We start from the raw sequence: 21,190 nt of genomic DNA, 5'->3' as shown, positions 1-21,190 counted from the left end.
CCCCTGTGGATGTCCCACCGATGTTGTGCCTTCAGTATTTGGATTTCCCACTTTGGGTTTTCACAAGCTTGTGTTTTTGTACCTCTGATCTAAGTGACGGGAAGCTGAGTTATATCTACAGTTTGAGCAGGGTTGGAGCTTTTGTTTCTGGTCCGTTTTCGGCTTGTTTCCCAGATCGCCACGTTTTCGCCTGCGCACGAACCAGCCTGTCTATTCCAGCTCACTGGGTTGCAGCAAAGCAAGTCAATCCTTCAGTTGCATTTAATTCAAGTCAAACGAAACGTTGTATTCAGCTGACACTTTTCGCTGAAAGTCAACTCCCAATTTCGCCAGAGACAGAGCGGATTCCCGGGGCAGACCGTCTGAGTGAGAGTAACACTGTAACCCAGCTCAACACTGAACACGTTGTTGCGGGACATGTAAACCATTCGTTACATTTTAATCTAGAAAAATGCAACGGGGAAGGTAGCAATTTTCTGAGGTCAGATGCGATATAATCCGTTGGTTAACAGTCAGCCAATGTAATAGTTTTCTTTGTTAAAAAATTAAGCCGCCGACACTATTTCATTTCACTCTCCCCGCCATCCCTTTAAGGAATGGCCCCTTTAATGTAACTTCGCTCATTTTGTTACGTTCAACGTCTGAGCGATTTGAAACTTGCGATTTGGTGCGGCTATTGGCTCCCACCGGTTCCTTTTAGTAAAACAGGTTGCTATTGGTTCTTTTTACTTTTCCGGCGTTCAATCAAAATCAAATGCAGTAATTTAGACGTTAAACAAATGAAGGCAGTGACAGGAGTGACTGATAGGGAGGAACTGCTGCACAGACTGTGAGTTGCAATAACATTACAATTCTACTGCACAGAGTGTGAGTTACAATAACATTACAATTCTACACAGAGTGTGAGTTACAATAACATTACAATTCTACACAGAGTGTGAGTTACAGTAACATTACAATTCTACTGCACAGAGTGTGAGTTACAATAACATTACAATTCTACACAGTGTGTGAGTTACAATAACATTACAATTCTACACAGTGTGTGAGTTACAATAACATTACAATTCTACACAGAGTGTGAGTTACAGTAACATTACAATTCTACTGCACAGAGTGTGAGTTACAATAACATTACAATTCTACACAGTGTGTGAGTTACAATAACATTACAATTCTACTGCACAGAGTGTGAGTTACAATAACATTACAATTCTACTGCACAGAGTGTGAGTTACAGTAACATTACAATTCTACTACACAGAGTGTGAGTTACAATAACATCATCCTACTGCACAGTGTGAGTTACAGTAATATTACCATCCTACTGCACAATGAGTTAACATAAGAACATAAGAAATAGGAGCAGGAGTAGGCCATATGACCTGCTTTGCCATTCAATAAGATCATGGCTGATCTTCCACTCCAACTCCACTTTCCTGCCTGATCTCCGTATCCCTTGATTCCCCTAGAGTCCAAAAATCTATTGCTCTCAGTCTTGAACATACTCAATGACTGAGCATCCACAGCCCTCTGAGGTAGAGAATTCCAAAGAGTCACAACCCTCTGAGTGAAGAAATATTTCCACATCTCGGTCCTAAATGGTTGATCCCTTATCTTGAGACCATGACTCCTAGTTCTAAACTCTCCAGTCAGGTGAAACAGCCTCTCAGCATCGAATAGTAACTAACATTTCCATCCTACTGCATAGTGTGTGTTACATTTTGGCAGGAAGAGTGAGGAGAGGCAATATGAACTAAATTGTTCAATTCTAAAGGGGGTGTATGTGCACAAATCTTTGAAGGTAGCAGGGCAGGTTGAGAAAGCGGTTAAAAAAGCATACGGGATCCTGGGCCTTAGAAATAGAGGCAAAGAGTGCAAAAGCAAGGAAGTTATGTTGAACCTTTATAAAACACTGATTCGGCCACAACTGGAGTAATGTGTCCAAATCTGGGTACCGCACGATCGGAAGGATGTGAAGGCCTTAGAGAGGGTGCAGAAAAAAATTACTTGAATGGTTCCAGGGATGAGGGACTTCAGTTACGTGGATAGACTGGAGAATCGGGGGTTGTTCTTCTTAGAGCAGAGAAGATTGAGAGGAGATTTGATAGAAGTGTTCAAAATCATGAAGGGTATAGATAAAGTAAATAAAGAGAAACAGTTCCTATTGGCCGAGGGGGTCAAGAACCAGAGGACACAGATTTAAGGTGATTGGCAAAAGAACCTAAGGCGACATGAGGAAAAATCTTTTTACGCCGTGAGTAGCTATGATCTGGAATCTGCTGCCTGAAAGGGTGGTGGAAGCAGATTCAATCGTGGCTTTGCAAAAGGAATTGGATAAATACTTGAAGGGAAAAAAATTGCAGGGCTAAGGAGAAAGAGCAGGGGAATGGGACTAACTGGATGCTCTTATAAAGAGCCAGCACGGGCTCAATGGGCCGAATGGCTGCCTCCTGTGCTTTAGCCATTCTATGATTCTACTGCACAGTGTGTGAGTTACAGTGACATTACCATCCTACTGCACAGTGTGTGAGTTACAGTGACATTACCATCCTACTGCAGTGTGTGAGTTACAGTGACATTACCATCCTACTGCACAGTGTGTGAGTTACAGTGACATTACCATCCTACTGCAGTGTGTGAGTTACAGTGACATTACCATCCTACTGCACAGTGTGTGAGTTACAGTGACATTACCATCCTACTGCAGTGTGTGAGTTACAGTGACATTACCATCCTACTGCACAGGTGTGAGTTACAGTGACATTACCATCCTACTGCAGTGTGAGTTACAGTGACATTTCCATCCTACTGCAGTGTGAGTTACAGTGACATTACCATCCTACTGCACAGTGTGTGAGTTACAGTGACATTACCATCCTACTGCACAGTGTGTGAGTTACAGTGACATTACCATCCTACTGCACAGTGTGTGTTAGTGTGACATTACCATCCTACTGCAGTGTGTGAGTTACAGTGACATTACCATCCTACTGCATTGTATGTTACAATAACATTTCCATCCTACTGCAATGTGTGAGTTAGTGTGACATTTCCATCCTATTGCAGTGAGAGTTACAGTAACATTACCATCCTATTACACAGTGTGTGAGTTACAATAACATTACCATCTATTGCACAGTGTGTGAGTTACAATAACATTACAATCTATTGCACAGTGTGTAAGTTACAATAACATTACCATCCCACTGCACAGTGTGAGTTGCAGTGACTATTCCCATCCTATTACAATTCTAGTATACAGGATGTGAGTTACACTGGCTATTAAATACTGGATCCTTTCTTGCTGTTTAGGTGATGACAGCTGAATTTTACGACCGTTCTCCCCCCAGTACTAGCCTTGATCCTGTTGCAGAACAAAGGAACGGCTCCATCATTTCAAGCCTCTTCCGCCAGCTCACAACCTCCATCGCCTTGAGGTCAGTCCTTCCCGACGCCACTGACTTTGTGGTGGTTTTGGCCGTCCAGCGATACTTGGGAGATCTTGGAAACAATAGCGGCTCCGGGTCAGCTTCCTCTTACTTTTACGATGTGACTGTGACTGATCGCGTATGCCAGGTGAAGTGTCACCTGGCCCCTGACCTGAACTCCCTGGTACACGGGAACTGCCTGAGAGCTGGATGTGAGATCCGCATCACCCGCTGCAGCCTGGTATATGACGAGAAGAGGTTAAACCACTGCTTTCTGCAGATTGAGGGGCTAGAGTTGGGGGCCAGCGAGCACGCTCCTGGGTTGAACGTCCCCGACCTGGCCACTGTGCCCCTCCTCGGCCTGACCGCGTCCCAGAGAGGAAGGGATCTTCTGAGGACTTTGCAGCCAAACACCCCGTTAAAAGGCGGCAGGGCCCATTATTTACCCTTGTGGAATAATAACGACCCCCATGGCGGAGAATGGAATGCAAAGAGACCACCTGCCCCAAAGGTAGCGTTTGAAGGTGAGTCCGGCTTGGTACGCTTTGACTGGAAGCTTGAGGTATGTAATGTTGTGGAACAACTTATCCTTTATATAATCGATAGAAGAATTGGGATTTCTTACCTTTCTGATGCTGTCGGTGTGCATGTGTGCCCAGGTTTGATAAGAGTGACACTGCTGAAGATTCCCATGAACAGGTGCAGCAGGCAATTGGACAACATTGGGAGTTATTCTGCTGGTTGACCAGGAAATTTTATGGCTTCTGTGAAATATTTTCAGTGAAAAGAAAGAATTTGTATTTTCATGTTGATAGGATGTCCCAAAACAGTTCACAGCCGGTGGTGTACTTTTGAAGTGCAGCCACTGTTGTAATGTTTGGCAAATGCCGCAGCCAATTTTGCCAACAGCATTGAGGGATAAATGTTGGCCTGCACACTGCTCTTCGTATAGTGCCGTCAGATCTCTTGCGTCCACCAGACCAGGCAGACAGGGCCTCAATTTAATGTCTCATCCAAGAGACAGTGCAGCATCCCCTCAGTACTGAAGTGTCAGGAGTGGGGGCTTGAACCCAAGACCTTCTGACTCAGAGGTGAACGTGCTACCAATGAACCAAGGCCGACACTTATTGAGGCACGAGAAAATTTGTGTCAGTTTCTTCATGTAGCATCTAGAACAGTTGTTTTATCCCTCTCAATGTGAGATGGGGAAAAAACTATACTAGCAGCAGGGCACCAGCCTCCTGATTCTCTGCACAGCACTTTCCTCCCTTGCCTTCACATTAATGTATTAGGGTGCGTTTATCCTGAAATTCTAGCATCACTGCAAAACAGGTTCTCCTTCTTAGCAGCATTAGTGTTATAACAGCATTATAACTCTGGCACTGAGGCTTAACCTAACGGCTGAGGGAAGCGATAGGAGGTACTCTAGAGGAGGCAGTCTCCCACCCCTTGGGTTTGACACAACATGGAGTATAATTAGGCCTGTATTAGGGTCCTATTTGAACTTAACTGGAGTTGATTTAAGTGTTGAAAGAAAGACTTGCATTTATATTGGGCCTTTCACACTCTCAGGGTGTCCCAAAGAAGTACTTTTTGAAATGTAGTCATTGTTGTAATGTAGGAAACGTGGCAGCCAATTTGAGCCCCGCAAGCAAGGTTGAGGGATAAATATTGGCCAAGCCATCGGGGAGAACGCCCCTGCTCTCCTGCAAAATAGTGCAATGGGATCTTTTATGTCCACCTGAGTGGGCAGACGGGGCCTCGGCTTAAGGTCTCATCTGAAAGACGGCACCTCTGATAGTCCAGCGCTCCCTTAGTATTGCACTGACATGTCAGACTAGATTATGTGCACAGGTCTCTGGAGCGGGACTTGAACCCACAACCGAGTGACTCAGGCGAGAGAGCTACCCTCTGAGCCACGGTCGACACTTATTGAGGTACAAGTCCAGAGATGGTGGACACTCCTGCCCCCACTCTGAAAACATTCACATTTTAGCTGTTGGGTGCAGTATAAGTACGCATGCCTCGAGCCCTCTCCTGGCCAGCAGAACTGCGATCGGAGCCAGGCAGTATAGTTCGTTACTGTTTGGTTGTAGCCGATACCACAGCTCCTGTCTCAGACTTCTAGCTGTAGTATAAATGCACCATTAAACAATGAAATAAAATGCAGGTGACTGACTGCTCCAAACTCCCCCCCGCACCTCCTATTTTGTCTATCTCTCTCTCTCTCTCTCTACTTGCGCGCGCACACACACACACACACAAAAATGCTCACAAACACACCCCTGCACACAACATAATCCCAGTGAGGTGCAGTGAAAACACAAAAAAGACTTTCAGTAAAAAGACACTTGACAGGAGTGGGGGGCAGTACTGCAGTGATTAAAACTACTGGCATCAGCCTTGGCTCAGTGATAGCACTTTCGCCTCTGAGTGAGAAGGTTGTGGTTTTAAGTCCCACTCCAGAGACTTGAGCACGTAATCCAGGCTGACGTTCCCAGTGCAGCAATGAGGGAGCGCTGCACTGTTGGAAGTGCTGATCCACAATCCATTAGCAGGGCCACTGTAAAATAGGCTAAATTGCAGAATTTGCTCTCCAAATCATTGGTAAATATCTTGGGAGTTCATGTAATAAAACAGAGCTTGGCTTGTTTTACAGTGACTGAAACAATGAAATTCTGCTGTTAATACATGGTTTTTCAGGATTTATAACCAATGTTTTGGGCCTCACATTCTGAAATTTGGTCTGTTTATGTTCAGACCCACTGGTTTACGGTGATGGGATAAGTCAAGTTCTATTTTGATTATGTGGGATCAAGTGAACTTGTAGGATTTCTTGCTTGTGAACATCACGAATCTTTGCCTATAATGCGGGAGTGACTGGTACTCAGGGAGACCGTAGAAAGGTTAATGGTACATTTAAGTGTCGCTGCTGCTGTTTGTCCTTCGATATTGAAGGAGACAATCAAAATATCATCTCACTTTCTGCGCTGAGTTGTTTAATGACTGACGCTGGGAATGAGTGTCCGCTGATTGAACAGTGGGTCCTGGATACACCAGGTTGGGAATCTTGATTTTTTTTTTCGAGTGAGATTTCCTCAGCTGCCCTTTACATTCAGCATCAGCAATGCGATGGGCCTCATAGTAGGAGGTGCCTTCATGGATGGTTTCTCGGGCATTTAATGCTACATTTAGGAGTCGTGTTGTAAGGTCGGGCTTGGGGTTGAGGCAGAGGAGAAAGAACTTTATTCTGCATCTGACCTGGGAGCACTTGACGCTGACACTGGCTGCCAAAAAGTGACAGTCATCTCACATTGATTGATGGTAATGAGCACACGCATACAATATGTGTGCTGTACATGTGTATCATGTTATATTGATTTTCCTCCTACCCGTGAGGTTTTCCCTATCTAAAAATGAGACAGTGGGTAGAAATTGGTATGCATTGCATCCATTTTTCAAGCACAAAACGGGTGCAAAGCATACCAATTTAGCAGCGGGACTGCCTGCACCCAATCTGTGCATGCATTGGGTCCACTGCTAAATTCCTGGTGTCCCAGGCAGCCGCCTAAAATGGGCGTTAGGCCCCTTGAATATGTAAATATGTAATGCCACCCAGACAAAAATGTACCTGAGTGCCTGACTCCCTCAGTTGGTCCACGGGTCTTCACTATTGTACATGCAGGTGTTCATTATTCTTATTCGATTGTAGCCTATGATGCTTTGGGTTTGGTTGCTTGCTTCTAACCACATAGTCCCTGCTGGGTTTGTCAGGAAGGCTTCAGCAGTACACAAAAGAAAGAATGAACTTGAATTTATATAATGTCATTCATTCAACCTCTAGACATCCCAAAGCCCTTGATAGCCATACAAATGGCTGAAAAGGCAGACAAAAATGAACAGTTGGTCCATCGAGCCTGTGGCGTTTGGCCATGTTGTAGCTAAGAACCACAACACCCTATACTCCCTAAATGCCAGCGGCCATAGAATCTCCTGGTAGAGGCAGAAAATCAGATATAAAGAAAAACTCTCGGCCAATTCGGGGGTGGGGGGAAGAATTCTGGGAAATTCCTCTCTAAAGCTGAAGGCGATTAAAAATGAGTTCTAGGAGATGGCACTGTCCACATAGGAACAGGAGTAGGCCATTCAGCCCTTCGAGCCTGTTCTACCATTCAGTCAGACCATGGCTGATCTGTACCTCAACTCCATTTACCCGCATTTGTTCCGTATCCCTTGATATCCTTACCTGACATTCATCTGTCGATCTTAGTCTTGAAAATTTCAATTGATGCCCAGCATCCACACTCTTTTGGGGGAGAGAGTCCAGATTTCTACAATGCTTTATGTGAAAATTGCTTCCTGATTTCACTGCTAAATGGCCTAGCTCTAATTTTAAATCATGTCCTCTTGATCTGGATTCCCCCATCAGAGGAAATAGTTTCTCCATATCCACCCTATCCTTAATCATTTTAAATACCTCGATTAGATCTTCCCTCAACTATCTCAACTCAATGGAATACAAGCCAAGTTTATGCAACCACTCCTTCTAATTTATCACTTAAAGCACTGATATCATTCTTGTGATTCTGTGCTGTACCCCTTCCAAGGGCAATATAACTTTCCTGAGGCTCAGTGCCCTAAACTGAATGCAGTATTCCAGATGGGATCTGACCAAGGCTCTGTACAACTGAAGCATCACTTCATCGCTTTGGAATACTGGCCCCCTTGAGGTAAAGGCCAACATTCCATTAACCTTTTTGATTGTTTTTTGTACTTGAGAACTAGTTTTTAGTGATTTGTCTACATGGACACCTAATTCCTTTTGCTCCTCCACAGCTCCTAGTCTCTCACTATTAAGAAAATATTCCAATTTGTCTTCCTCAGACCTCACACTTCCCCACATTGAACTCCATCTGCCATAGTTTTGCTCACTCACTTAGTCTTTCTATGTTCTTTTGTAATTTTCTGCCCCCTTACTGTACCTCCTAACTTAGTGTCATCTGCAAACTTGGATATACACCTCTCTATTCCTTCATCCAAGTCATTTATATATATGTTGAAAAGCGAAGGCCCCAGTACAGATCCCTGGGGAACACCACTTGTCTCATCACACCAACCAGAGAATGAACCCTTTTCGATAACCCTTTAGACTCTCTGGGGGTGATTTTAGGAGGTGGGGGGTTCTGAAATCGCACCGTTAGGGTTTGGAAGCCAGCTCCAACCCGCTGGCTTCCGAGTTTCCCAGGGATCCACCTGTGTGCACGCGGGTGACCCGAAAACCGGAAATCCCAACGGCAATTAAAGCCGGCGGGCGACAGTTAAAAAGCCAAATGTACCTCATTGAGAAACTTAAGGCACTTTACCTGTGACAGAGTAAGTGATTAGAAAGATTTAAACTTACCTGGGAGCCTTGCCCACCACCTCTGAATCACGCCCGGTGAAACCAGGCATGAAGGGCCGGGTCAGGGAGAAAGAAACTAAATAAATTAAATAAAAAAACATGCAATGAAGTGAAAACACTAAATGCACCCACCTTTGAAACCTGCTCCGATGTCCGATGTCTCCCGCTCCGATGTCCCACTATGCACCCCCCCCACCGATGTCCCCCCGATCTCTCCCCCCCAGTCTCCCCCCTGATCTCTCCCCCCCCGCCCCCCCCCCCCAGGTTTTCTGTTCCAGTGCCGGATGGCGTCTCGCTCTCTCTCTTCGCCCACCCCACCCCACAGTTGCCGCTCCTGATGGCAGCCAGCCTGTCAATCAGACTAGCTGCCGGGTGCAAAACCCGGAGAGGACGTTAACCACTATCAATCAACGTGCGATCGCGTCTGAAACTGTAAGTGTGGTTCATGCAGGTTTGCTACGCGCCCAATCACCACCCCCACCCCCCCGCTGCCAACCCGCCTCCCTGCTAATATCGGGGCCTCTCTCTCCTACCTCCCAGCCAATTACCAACCTACGTCACAAGGTTACCTCCAATTCCGTGCACTCCCATTTTTGCGAATAATTTCTTCTGTGGAATCTTCTCAAATGCCTTCTGGAACTCCATATAGACAACATCCATAGACACTCCCCTATCCACCATGCTGGTAACCTCAAAAAATTCACCTAGATTAGTCAACCCTTCACAAATCCATGCTGACTCTCTTTGATCAACTGATACCTGTGCAAGTAATTTCAGAACTGTTCGCTGTAAATATTGCAAAGCAGGATTCCTGTGATCTTGTTTCTCCTTATTAAAAAATTAATGTTTCATTCTCATTCTTTTCTGACAGCTTTTGGGCTCATTTCTTTACACGGCTTGGCAAGGACCTGGAGATCTAAAGTCGAATTTCCACGTCTTCTGGTACGAGTAATGCACAAGTCCAGGTTACGCTATTATGGAAGGCCTGGAATGAAGATGGACTTTCCTTATCAGGTCAGTGACCTCTGAACTATTCCCTTCCCAGTGTTCTAAAGACTTCGGAATCCTGATCCAGAACTTTCAGGATTTGCACCAAAATTCCAGCAGTGCACAGCCGTCAACGTTACAGTTAGTGAGTGCAATTCATTTAAAGGAGACAATGGCACCGATATTTAGAGGAGGGTGCGGGACAGGTCTAAAACGGCAGATGAACCTGGCAAGACGGGGAGGTCCTGCCGACCTTGACAGCAAGGCTTCATTTGCATCGTGTAGCTCCGCCTCCCACCCGGCAGTCGACCAGATGGACAGCCTGGCCGGTGGGAGGGAGGGAACACCAATGGCAGAAGGCCGCCGACGGGGACCCTTGGGGACGGTCCCTGGCACTCGGGGGTGGGGGAGGAGGGCGGCAATCGGTGCGGGGGGGTGGGGGGCTTGCAATCGGGAGGGATGCTGGAGATCGGAGCTTTGGGGCGAGGCGGGCAATTGGGGCTGGGGTAGGCCGAAGGCTTCCTCGAGGGGTCCGGGGTGGGGGGCAGTTCTCCTGCTCCTCATGGCCCACAAGGAATGCCAAAACAAGCACTTACCTTGGGGAGCCGGCAGCTCCCGCCTCCGTTTCACTGCCGAGTTTTCCGAAACCTGGAAAACCTGTGCAGCATCAGTAAATTTCAAATTGGACTCCCAATTGCACTGTAGGAGCCTGATTTGAATATGTTATTATGCGACCAGCCTCTCCACGGCGGGACACTCGGACTCCCCACTATATGCAGGTGTAAAAATGGCAGCGGGTGCGTGCGTGGCGGGTTGGGGTGGCATTCCCCACATTTCACTTTTTAACCCGTCCCTCATGGGGGGATTAATATCAATGCCATTAAATCTAAGTGCTATAACTCTTCAGGCATTAATCTCAATGATTTGTTTTTAATTTATCTTCAAAACGATTATGTGGGAGAAATTGATCCTCATCCCAAAAGATTAATTTAAATGAGTACTTTGCATCTGCCTTTACCAAGGAAGAAGATGCTGCCAGAGTCTCAGTAAAAGAGGAGGTAGTTGAGATACTGGATGAGCTAAAAATTGATAAAGAGGAGGTACGAGAAAGGCTGGCTGCACTTTAAGTAGATAAGTCACCAGGTCCGGATGGGATGCATCCTCGGATGCTGAGGGAAGTAAGGGTGGAAATTACAGAGGTGCTGGCCATAATTTTCCAATCCTCCTTAGATATGGGGATGGTGCCAGAGGACTGGAGAATTGCAAATATTACACCCTTGTTCAAAAAAGGGTGTAAGGATAAACCTAGCAACTACAGGCCAGTCAGTTTAACCTCGGTGGTGGGGAAGCTTTTAGAAATAATAATCCAGGACAAAATTAGCAGTCACTTGGACAAGTGTGGATTAATAAAGGAAAGCCAGCACGGATTTGTTAAAGGAAAATCATGTTTAACTAACTTGATTGAGTTTTTTGATGAGGTAACAGAGAGGGTTGATGAGGGTAGTGCGGTTGATGTGTATATGGATTTTCAAAAGGCATTTAATAAAGTGCCACATAATAGGCTTGTCAGCAAAATTTGTAGCCCATGGAATAAAAGGGGCAGTGGCAGCATGGATACGAAATTGGCTAAGTGACAGGAAACAGAGAGTAGTGGTGAATGGTTGTTTTTCAGACTGGAGGGAGGTGTACAGTGGTATTCCCCAGGGGTTGGTATTAGGACCACTGCTTTTTTTGATATATATTAATGACTTGGACTTGGGTGTACAGGGTACAATTTCAAAATTTGCAGATAACACAAAATTTGGAACATTGTAGTGAACAGTGAGGAGGATAGTAATAGACTTCAAGAGGATATAGACAGGCTGGTGGAATGGGCGGACACATGGCAGATAAAATTTAACACAGAGAAGTGCGAAGTAATGCATTTTGGCAGGAAGAATGAGGAGAGACAATATAAACTAAATGGTGCAGGAACAGAGAGACCCGGGGGTATATGTACACAAATCTTTGAAGATGGCAAATCAGGTTGAGAAAGCAGTTAAAAGAGCATACAGGATCCCGGGCTTTATAAATAGAGGAATAGAGTACAAAAGCAAGGAAGTTATGTTGAACCATTATAAAACTCTGGTTCGGCCACAGCTGGAGTATTGTGTCCAATTCTGGGCACTGCACTTTAGGAAGGATGTGAAGGCCTGAGAGAGGGTGTAGGAAGGATTTACTAGAATGGTTCCAGGTATGAGTGGACAGACTGGAGAAGCTGGGGTTATTCTCCTTGGAACAGAGAAGGTTGAGAGGAGATTTGATAGAAGTGTTCAAAATCATGAAGAGTTTAGATAAAGTAAATAAAGAGAAACCGTTCCCATTGGTGGAAGGGCCGAGAACCAGAGGACACAGATTTAAGGTGATTGGCGAAAGGACCAAAGGCGACATGAGGAAAAACTTTTTTACGCCATAACTAGTTATGATCTGGAATCCGCTGCCTGAAAGGGTGGTGGAAGCAGATTCAATCGTGGCTTTGAAAAAGGAATTGCATAAATACTTGAAGGGAACAATTTTGCAGGGCTAAGGAGAAAGAGTGGGGGAATGGGACTAACTGGATTGCTCTTCCAAATAGCCGGCACGGGCTCGATAGGCCGAATGGCTTCCTATGCAGTAACCAGTCTATGATTCTACCTTTTGGATTCCTTGTTAGCAACCCAGTGTTTTTTTTCTCTCCCCTGGAGATGAGTGACCTCAGTTTTAAGCTTTAGTCTCAGCGGAGTTGTGACTAAGCTCTGTCTTTGTGTTGTTCAATGGTTAGGGGTGATGAATGCCTGCTATAGAGGTGGTGATGTACTTTCTGGCCTGCGTGCTGCAACCGTGTGTCAGACTTTATTTTGGCCCTTGCTGCAGGCCTATCTTGAAGTCGCAGATCAATCTGGTATGATGCCGCTCGTCCTGTGGAACTCCTTGTGCCCTGACTGGTACCAGTCCCTACACATTGGCACAGTGCTTCTGCTGCAGCACTATTCGATGAAACAGAGTTACCAGAGGAGAACCTGGGCCACTCCATGTGACCCACAGATGAAGAGTTTTAGAACCGCAGGTGAGAGTGCTACATTCAGTATTATTGATAGTACAGTGAGTCGTTGAGTGTTAATGTCTATTGTTATGCTGCATAGATATCCTATAATGTTCACTCTGTGACCCCAGCTACACTGCGCTGGTCACTCAATCAGCTTCAATGCTCACTGGTATCCTAACATGGCCTCGATTATTTCTATCTTTTTTCTTTATCCTGCTATCTGTTTCTCTCTCTCTCTCTCTCTACCCTTCTCTGTATCTATCCAGCCAAATCTGTCTTTCTTTTAAAACTTTTCTCCTTCTATTTCTCTTTTTCTGCTTAATATTTCTCTATCTCTAATCCTTGTGTATCATCCTCATATTCTTTCTGTTTCCTTTATCTTTCTCCTTTTCTCTTTCCCTCTTTCTTTTTCTCTTTCTCATTCATTGTCTCTCTCTTGCTTAATCTCCCTCAGCCTGTCTGCCTGTCTCTCCTCTGTAGGATCTCTGAAACTTCAGCACACAATGAGTCCATTTGGCTCATCATGCCACTTCACTGCTCATTCGCTGTACCATTAAATAGTTTTCTTCTTGATTTATTCATCTGAGTTCCTCTTAAATTTCCACTGAATTTTCCTCTTTTTTTAACCCATTTATTTTCTTATCTGAGTTTACCTATTGCCTTGAATTAGGTTGTATGGATTCTTATAGAATCGAATCATCGAATTTTACACCACAGAAGGAGGCCATTCGGCCCATCGTGCCTATGCCGGCTCTTTGAAAGAGATATCCAGTTAGTCCCACTCCCCCACTCTTTCTCCATAGCTCTGCAATTTTAACATTTGAACACTTGATGTGTTAGTGTAAATTCCTTTGTCTGCTCTTTTATTATCCCGTTTGAAACAAATATTAAAGCAGACGGAGGAGTTTTGTATCAACTTGATAAGAATCTGCACGCTGATATTGGCACAGTGTGATTTCCCGGGATATTTCTGCCTCTCTATAGGGGTAATTCTATGATTGCAAACTCCCTATAGAGAGCTTTGCTCACAGAGAGTGTGGGCTGAAGAATCGGGCTACAGTATTCTCTCCAGTAAGAGCGTGGGATTACGTTGGCGTCAGCCTTAGCTGAATTGGTAGCACTCTCGCCTCTGAGTCAGTTGGTTGTTGGTTCAAGTCCCACTGCCAGAGACTTGAGCACAAAATCTATGCTGACACTTCAGTGCAGTACTGAGGGAGTGCTGCAATGTCTGAGGTGAAACAAATGACCAGAACATCTATTTTAGGTGTTGTATGAGGGATAAATGTAGGTCAGTACTTCGGGGAGAACTCACTTGCTCTTCTTTCAATAGTGCCATAAGGTCTTTTGTGTCCACCTGAGAGGGCCTCGGTTTAACGTCTCATCCAAAAAATGGTACTTCCGACAGTGCAGCACTCCCTCAGTACTGCACTGGAGTGTAAGACTAGATTATGTGCTTAAGTTCTGGAGTGAGGCTTGAACCCATAACCTTCTTGATTCAAAGGCGTGAGTGCTACCCACTGAGCCACGGCTGACACACAATACCCAAATAGGTAGGGTGGTCCTAGCTGGGCAAGTAGCGAGAAACTTACTGGCATTCTGTGCTGATGGACTTCAACCAGCTACAACATGTAGCCTAACAGGATTCCTCCATACACTTGCAGGGTTCCTAAGCCTTGGTCCTCGCCAACCAAAAACCTAAGCTCTCTGCACATGGCCAATGTTTATCCCTCAACCAACATCACCAAAACAGATTATCTGGTCATTATCACATTGCTGCTTGTGGGATCTTGCTGTGTGCAAATTGGCTGCCGCATTTCCTACATTACAACAGTGACTACACTTCAAAAAGTTCTTCATTGGTTGTGAAGTGCTTTGGGACATCCTAAAGTCATGAAAGGCGCCATATAAATGCAAGTTCTTTCTTTAAGTTGGACATGTCTCTCCAGGGAGCGAGTGTGTATACACCACATTGGGCAAACTCCAGCTACACGGGTTTCTCAACAGCTCGGCTTGGTGCAGCACGATGATGGGTTTCCACATGTGTCAGGCACCCAACTGACCACTCCCAAAAAAACATATTTTCAGGAAGTTCGATTTACATTCTGTTGGATGTGATGTGTTTCAGAGATCTGCCTGAATCCCCGGGATCCTCGCGCTGAAATCCAGATTGTGCCAACTGAGCAAATCAAACCAGAGTGGATGTTGCCTGATATTAAGTATAATTTCATCACAAGGTACTGTTCCGGTATTATATTCAATTTAAAACTCAATGACAGCAAACATGTCTAACCTTGGAAGCTAGCATTGTGCTGTGTGTGTGGAACCATGTCCATATTTTTCATGTTTCCATGCTTGTTATAAAACCATAAACTTTTAATGTGCTGGTTATGGCACAGTGTGCAGTGATGTACAATCTCCCTCACAGTCGAAATCTTTATCATCCAGTGCTCATAGGTTATCTAGTTTACCCGGTTTGAAGAGATGTTTAACATTAACACTCTGTTGGCTGTGACATGTCTTCTGCTTATTCAACAAAGTAACACGTATTTGAGATTGTCTCCATCACTGTTCAGAATGTCATCCAAATTACTATTTCTGCTTTTTCCTCCTCTTAGTCCTGCTGTAGCATCACGATCAATTCAGTTGGTGAGGTAGAATTTTAATGGAAGGAGTGAACACTCATTGTGTAAACCGTTTACTACACGTGAAAGGGTGAAGTAATTAAAGGACTTGCATTTAAGTGGCACCTTATCAGGACATCCCAAAGTGCTCCACAACCAGTTCATTACATTTTGAAGTCTAGTCGCTGCTGTTTTGTAGGCAAACAGAGCAGCCAGTTTGTGAACAGCAAGATCCCACAAACAGCAAGTGATATAAATGACCATTTATTCTGTTTTCATGGTGGTTGTGTAATTTGAGGGAGAAATGTTGGCCAGGACACGAGGGGAACTCTCCTGCTCTTCTTCAAATAATGACATGGGATCTTCTATGTCCATCTGAACAGGCAGGTGGGCTTTAGTGCATCATCTGACAGATGGCACATCTGACATTGCAGCACTCCCTTAAGATTGCACTGATGTTTCACCCTAGGTTATTGCTCAGATCCCAGGGTCTATGGGGTATGGTCGTGTGGTGGTCATGCTACTGGACAAGCAACCCAGAAGTCATGAGTTCAAATGCCATTATGTGACATAATCTGTGGCCAGCTTTCCTCCTCAATTTGCTCCCTCTTCGACTCTTTTTTTTGTTTTAATAGTGTTTTCCTGCCAGTATTAGAGTTGACATCCACACGGATCTTATCTCTTACACAGAGGAGATGATCTTTTGTTACAAAGAATCATAGAATCAAAGAAAATTATGGCACAGAAGGAGGCCATTCAGCCCATCAAGTCCGTGCCGGCTGAAAAAGAGCTATCCAGCTTAATCCCACTTTCCAGCTCTCGGTCATGATGTGGAGATGCCGGTGATGGACTGGGGTGGACACGAAGATCGGTGGCTGAATGTCCTTGACTGCTGAAGTGTTCCCCGACTGGGAGGGAACCCTCCTGTCTGGCGATTGTTGCGCGGTGTCCGTTCATCCGTTGTCGCAGTGTCTGCATGGTCTCGCCAATGAACCATGCGGGGCATCCTTTCCTGCAACGTATGAGGTAGACAACATTGGCCGAGTCACAGGAGTATGAACCATGTACCTGGTGGGTGGTGTCCTCTCGTGTGATGGTGGTATCTGTGTCGATGATCTGGCATGTCTTGCAGAGGTTGCCGTGGCAGGGTTGTGTGGTGTCGTGGACGCTGTTCTCCTGAAAGCTGGGTCATTTGCTGCGAACGATGGTCTGTTTGAGGTTGGGTGGCTGTTTGAAGGCGAGTAGTGGAGGCGTGGGGATGGCCTTAGCGAGGTGTTCGTCGTCATTGATGACATGTTGAAGGCTGCGGAGAACATGGCGTAGTTTCTCCGCTCCGGGGAAGTACTGGACGACGAAGGGTACTCTGTTGGTTGCGTCCCGTGTTTGTCTTCTGAGGAGGTCTATGCGATTCTTCACTGTGGCCCGTCGGAACTGTCAATCGACAAGTCGAGCGTCATATCCCGTTCTTACGAGGAACAGTCAGGGAACACTTTAGCAGTCAAGGACATTCAGCCACTGATCTTCGGGTAAGCATTCTCCAAGGCGGCCTTCGAGACACACGACAACGCAAAATCGTCGAGCAGAAATTGATTGCCAAGTTCTGCACCCATGAGGGCGGCCTCAACCGGGATCTTGGGTTCATGTCACGCTACACGTAACCCCACCAGCGGAAAAAAAAAAGTTATCTGTTTTTAATACAACTGGGCATTCTCTCTCTCTCTCTCTCTCTCTCACTGCCTCTCGGGTCTCTTTCTCTCCTTGTCTGTGTAATTTGACTCTTGTGTATTCAGTATACTGGGACATACTGTTTTCCGTGGCTAACCTGTCTGAACACCAACAACACCTTTGATTCCCAGCCTAATATAAGATATGCGATTTGAGAACCTCTCATTCACTCACTCCCCTGACGAAGGTGATAATCTCCGAAAGCTTGTGATTTTCAAATAAAACTGTTGGACTATAACCTGGTGTTGTAAGATTCCTTACATTTGTGTAAATAAAGTACAGTTTCTGCTGGTAACTGGACTCATGTTCAGAAAAGAAACGCTACAGGCACAGCCAGCAGCAGTTCTTTTTCTGGTAAGTCAGCCAACAGTACATTTATATTGGCTCAGTCAGTTCTAGGGAATGTTCTGCATGGATGTTTCACCTTAATTTGTCTCTTTAGGCTGGAATTGGATAAACTGCCAGATGCTTACACATGTGACGTTATTGGACTCGTCACCTTTGTGGGAAGATGTCAAAGAATAAGAAGGGAAGGTAATCTTTCAAAGTATTTTGGTGGCGGATGGAATTACCAGTTCAGTTTTGGTGGCTGTTGCTCTGCCACAATCATTAAAAGACTGTGTTTAACTCTATTTCCCCCTTTGTCCTGGAACAGGTGGCAGTGAGGATTTCTACCTGTACCGCTGGGTTCATGCTTTAGATGGCAGCACTGAACAACCTTTTGTCCTTGAGCTGTTTGCAACTTCACAACCAGAAACTTTTCAACAGATCCATCCAAGTAAGTAAAGTTTTGCCTTTCAGAAATTAAACTATTTAACTAACCGGAATACCAACAAGAGCAACTTGCAATTATAGAGCACCTTTAAAAATAACTTGCATTTTTATAGGGTCTTTAACAATAACTTGCATTTATATAGCGCCTTTAACAATAACTTGCATTTATATAACGCCTTTAACAATAACTTGCATTTATATAGGACCTTTAACAATAACTTGCATTTATATAACGCCTTTAACAATAACTTGCATTTATATAACGCCTTTAACAATAACTTGCATTTATACAGGGCCTTTAACAATAACTTGCATTTATATAACGCCTTTAACAATAACTTGCATTGATATAACGCCTTTAATAATAACATGCATTTATATAACGCCTATAACAATAACTTGCATTTATATAGAGCCTTTAACAATAACTTGCATTTATATAACGCCTTTAACAATAACTTGCATTTATATAATGCCTTTAACAATAACTTGCATTGATATAACGCCTTTAATAATAACTTGCATTTATATGGGGCCTTTAACAATAACTTGCATTTATATAGGGCCTTTAACAATAACTTGCATTTATATAACGCCTTTAACAATAACTTGCATTTATATAATGCCTTTAACAATAACTTGCATTTATATAACACCTTTAACAATAACTTGCATTTATATAGGACCTTTAACAATAACTTGCATCTATATAACGCCTTTAACAATAACTTGCATTTATATAGGACCTTTAACAATAACTTGCATTTATATAACGCCTTTAACAATAACTTGCATTTATATAACGCCTTTAACAATAACTTGCATTTATATAGGACCTTTAACAATAACTTGCATTTATATAACACCTTTAACAATAACTTGCATTTATATAGCGCCTTTAACAATAACTTGCATTTATATAGGACCTTTAACAATAACTTGCATTTATATAACGCCTTTAACAATAACTTGCATTTATATAGGACCTTTAACAATAACTTGCATTTATATAACGCCTTAAACAATAACTTGCATTTATATAACGCCCTTAACAATAACTTGCATTTATATAGGGCCTTTAACAATAACTTGAATTTATATGGGGCCTTTAACAATAACTTGCATTTATATAGGGCCTTTAACAATAACTTGCATTTATATAACGCCGTTAACAATAACTTGCATTTATATGGGGCCTTTAACAATAACTTGCATTTATATAGGGCCTTTAACAATAACTTGCATTTATATAACGCCGTTAACAATAACTTGCATTTATATAACGCCTTTAACAATAACTTGCATTTATATAGCGCCTTTAACAATAACTTGCATTTATATAGCGCCTTTAACAATAACTTGCATTTATATAACGCCTTTAACAATAACTTGCATTTATATAACGCCTTTAACAATAACTTGCATTTATATAGCGCCTTTAACAATAACTTGCATTTATATAATGCCTTTAACAATAACTTGCATTTATATAGGACCTTTAACAATAACTTGCATTTATATTGCGCCTTTAACATTAACTTGCATTTATATAACGCCTTTAACAATAACTTGCATTTATATAACGCCTTTAACAATAACTTGCATTTATATAGCGCCCTTAACAATAATTTGCATTTATATAATGCCTTTAACAATAACTTGCATTTATATAACGCCTTTAACAATAACTTGCATTTATATAGCGCCTTGGATAGTTTGCAAGAACAGAGGGGTCAAGGGTAGGTTTTTTTGAGGAGGGAGGTGATGACGGCAGATTTGAAGGGGAGGTGGACAGTACCTGAGGAGAGGGAACCGTTAACAATATCAGCTAACATGGGGGCCAGGAAGGGAAGTTGGGTGGTCGGGAATTTGGAGAGAGTAGGGTCGAAGGAGCAGGAGGTGGGTCTCATGATAAAGATGAGCTTGGAGAGGGCTTGAGGGCAGATAGGTGAGAAAGTATAGAAAGTTTCCCTCCCTGAACCTTTCCGTCTCTCTACCTCTCTCTCCTTTAAGTCACTCCTTAAAACCTACCTCTTTGACCAAGCTTTTGGTCACCTGTCCTAATATCTCCTTATGTGGCTCGGTGTCAAATTATGTTTGATAACGCTCCTGCGAAGTGCCTTGGGAAATTTTACTGCATTAAAGGCGCTATATAAATGCAAGTTGATACAACAAATGCTATGGGCCCCGAAAACATCCCGGCTGTAGTGCTGAAGACTTGTGTTCCAGAACTAGCTGCGCCTCTAGCCAAGCTGTTCCAGTACAGCTACAACACTGGCATCTACCCGACAATGTGGAAAATTGCCCAGGTATGTCCTGTCCACAAAAAGCAGGACAAATCCAATCCGGCCAATTACCGCCCCATCAGTCTACTCTCAATCATCAGCAAAGTGATGGATGGTGTCGTCGACAGTGCTATCAAGCGGCACTTACTCACCAATAACCTGCTCACCGATGCTCAGTTTGGGTTCCGCCGGGACCACTCGGCTCCAGACCTCATTACAGCATTGGTCCAAACATGGACAAAAGAGCTGAATTCCAGAGGTGAGGTGAGAGTGACTGCCCTTGACATCAAGGCAGCATTTGACCGACTGTGGCACCAGGAACCCAAGTAAAATTGAAGTCAATGGGAATCGGGGAAAACTCTCCAGTGGCTGGAGTTATACCTAGCACAAAGAAAGATGATAGTGGTTGTTGGAGGCCAATCATCTCAGCCCCAGGACATTGCTGCAGGAGTTCCTCAGGGCAGTGTCCTAGGCCCAACCATCTTCAGCTGCTTCATCAATGACCTTCCCTCCATCATAAGGTCAGAAATGGGGATGTTCGCTGATGATTGCACAGTGTTCCGTTCGCAAACCATCAAATAATGAAGCAGTCCGAGCCCGCATGCAGCAAGACCTGGACAACATCCAGGCTTGGGCTGATAAGTGGCAAGTAACATTCACGCCAGACAAGTGCCAGGCAATGACCATCTCCAACAAGAGAGAGTCTAACCACCTCCCCTTGACATTCAACGGCATTACCATCGCCGAATCCCCCACCATCAACATCCTGGGGGTCACCATTGACCAGAAACATAACTGGACCAGCCACATAAATACTGTGGCTACAATAGCAGGTCAGAGGCTGGGTATTCTGCGGAGAGTGACTCACCTCCTGACTCCCCAAAGCCTTTCCACCATCTACA

The 21,190-nt window shown here is 44.2% G+C and overlaps 1 protein-coding gene across 1 annotated transcript in view; it reads left to right on the top strand.

Moving 5' to 3' along the window:
* Positions 1 to 742: 742 nt before the first annotated feature.
* radx (RPA1 related single stranded DNA binding protein) overlaps positions 743 to 21,190 on the top strand; it is a 61,880-nt gene continuing 41,432 nt past the window's right edge. Inside the window, exons 1-7 of the mRNA XM_067997293.1 lie at positions 743 to 829; positions 3,316 to 3,955; positions 9,704 to 9,846; positions 12,712 to 12,904; positions 15,009 to 15,117; positions 17,672 to 17,763; positions 17,885 to 18,007. Coding sequence (XP_067853394.1) covers positions 3,319 to 3,955; positions 9,704 to 9,846; positions 12,712 to 12,904; positions 15,009 to 15,117; positions 17,672 to 17,763; positions 17,885 to 18,007 — 1,297 coding nt within the window. The 5' untranslated portion in view covers positions 743 to 829; positions 3,316 to 3,318. The remainder of the gene's footprint in view (positions 830 to 3,315; positions 3,956 to 9,703; positions 9,847 to 12,711; positions 12,905 to 15,008; positions 15,118 to 17,671; positions 17,764 to 17,884; positions 18,008 to 21,190) is intronic.

The sequence above is a fragment of the Heptranchias perlo genome, chromosome 15 (assembly GCF_035084215.1).
Source record: "Heptranchias perlo isolate sHepPer1 chromosome 15, sHepPer1.hap1, whole genome shotgun sequence".
NCBI classification, from domain to species: Eukaryota; Metazoa; Chordata; class Chondrichthyes; order Hexanchiformes; family Hexanchidae; genus Heptranchias; species Heptranchias perlo.
Note: the sequence above shows the minus strand (reverse complement) of the source record. Positions and strands in the feature narration are given on the sequence as shown.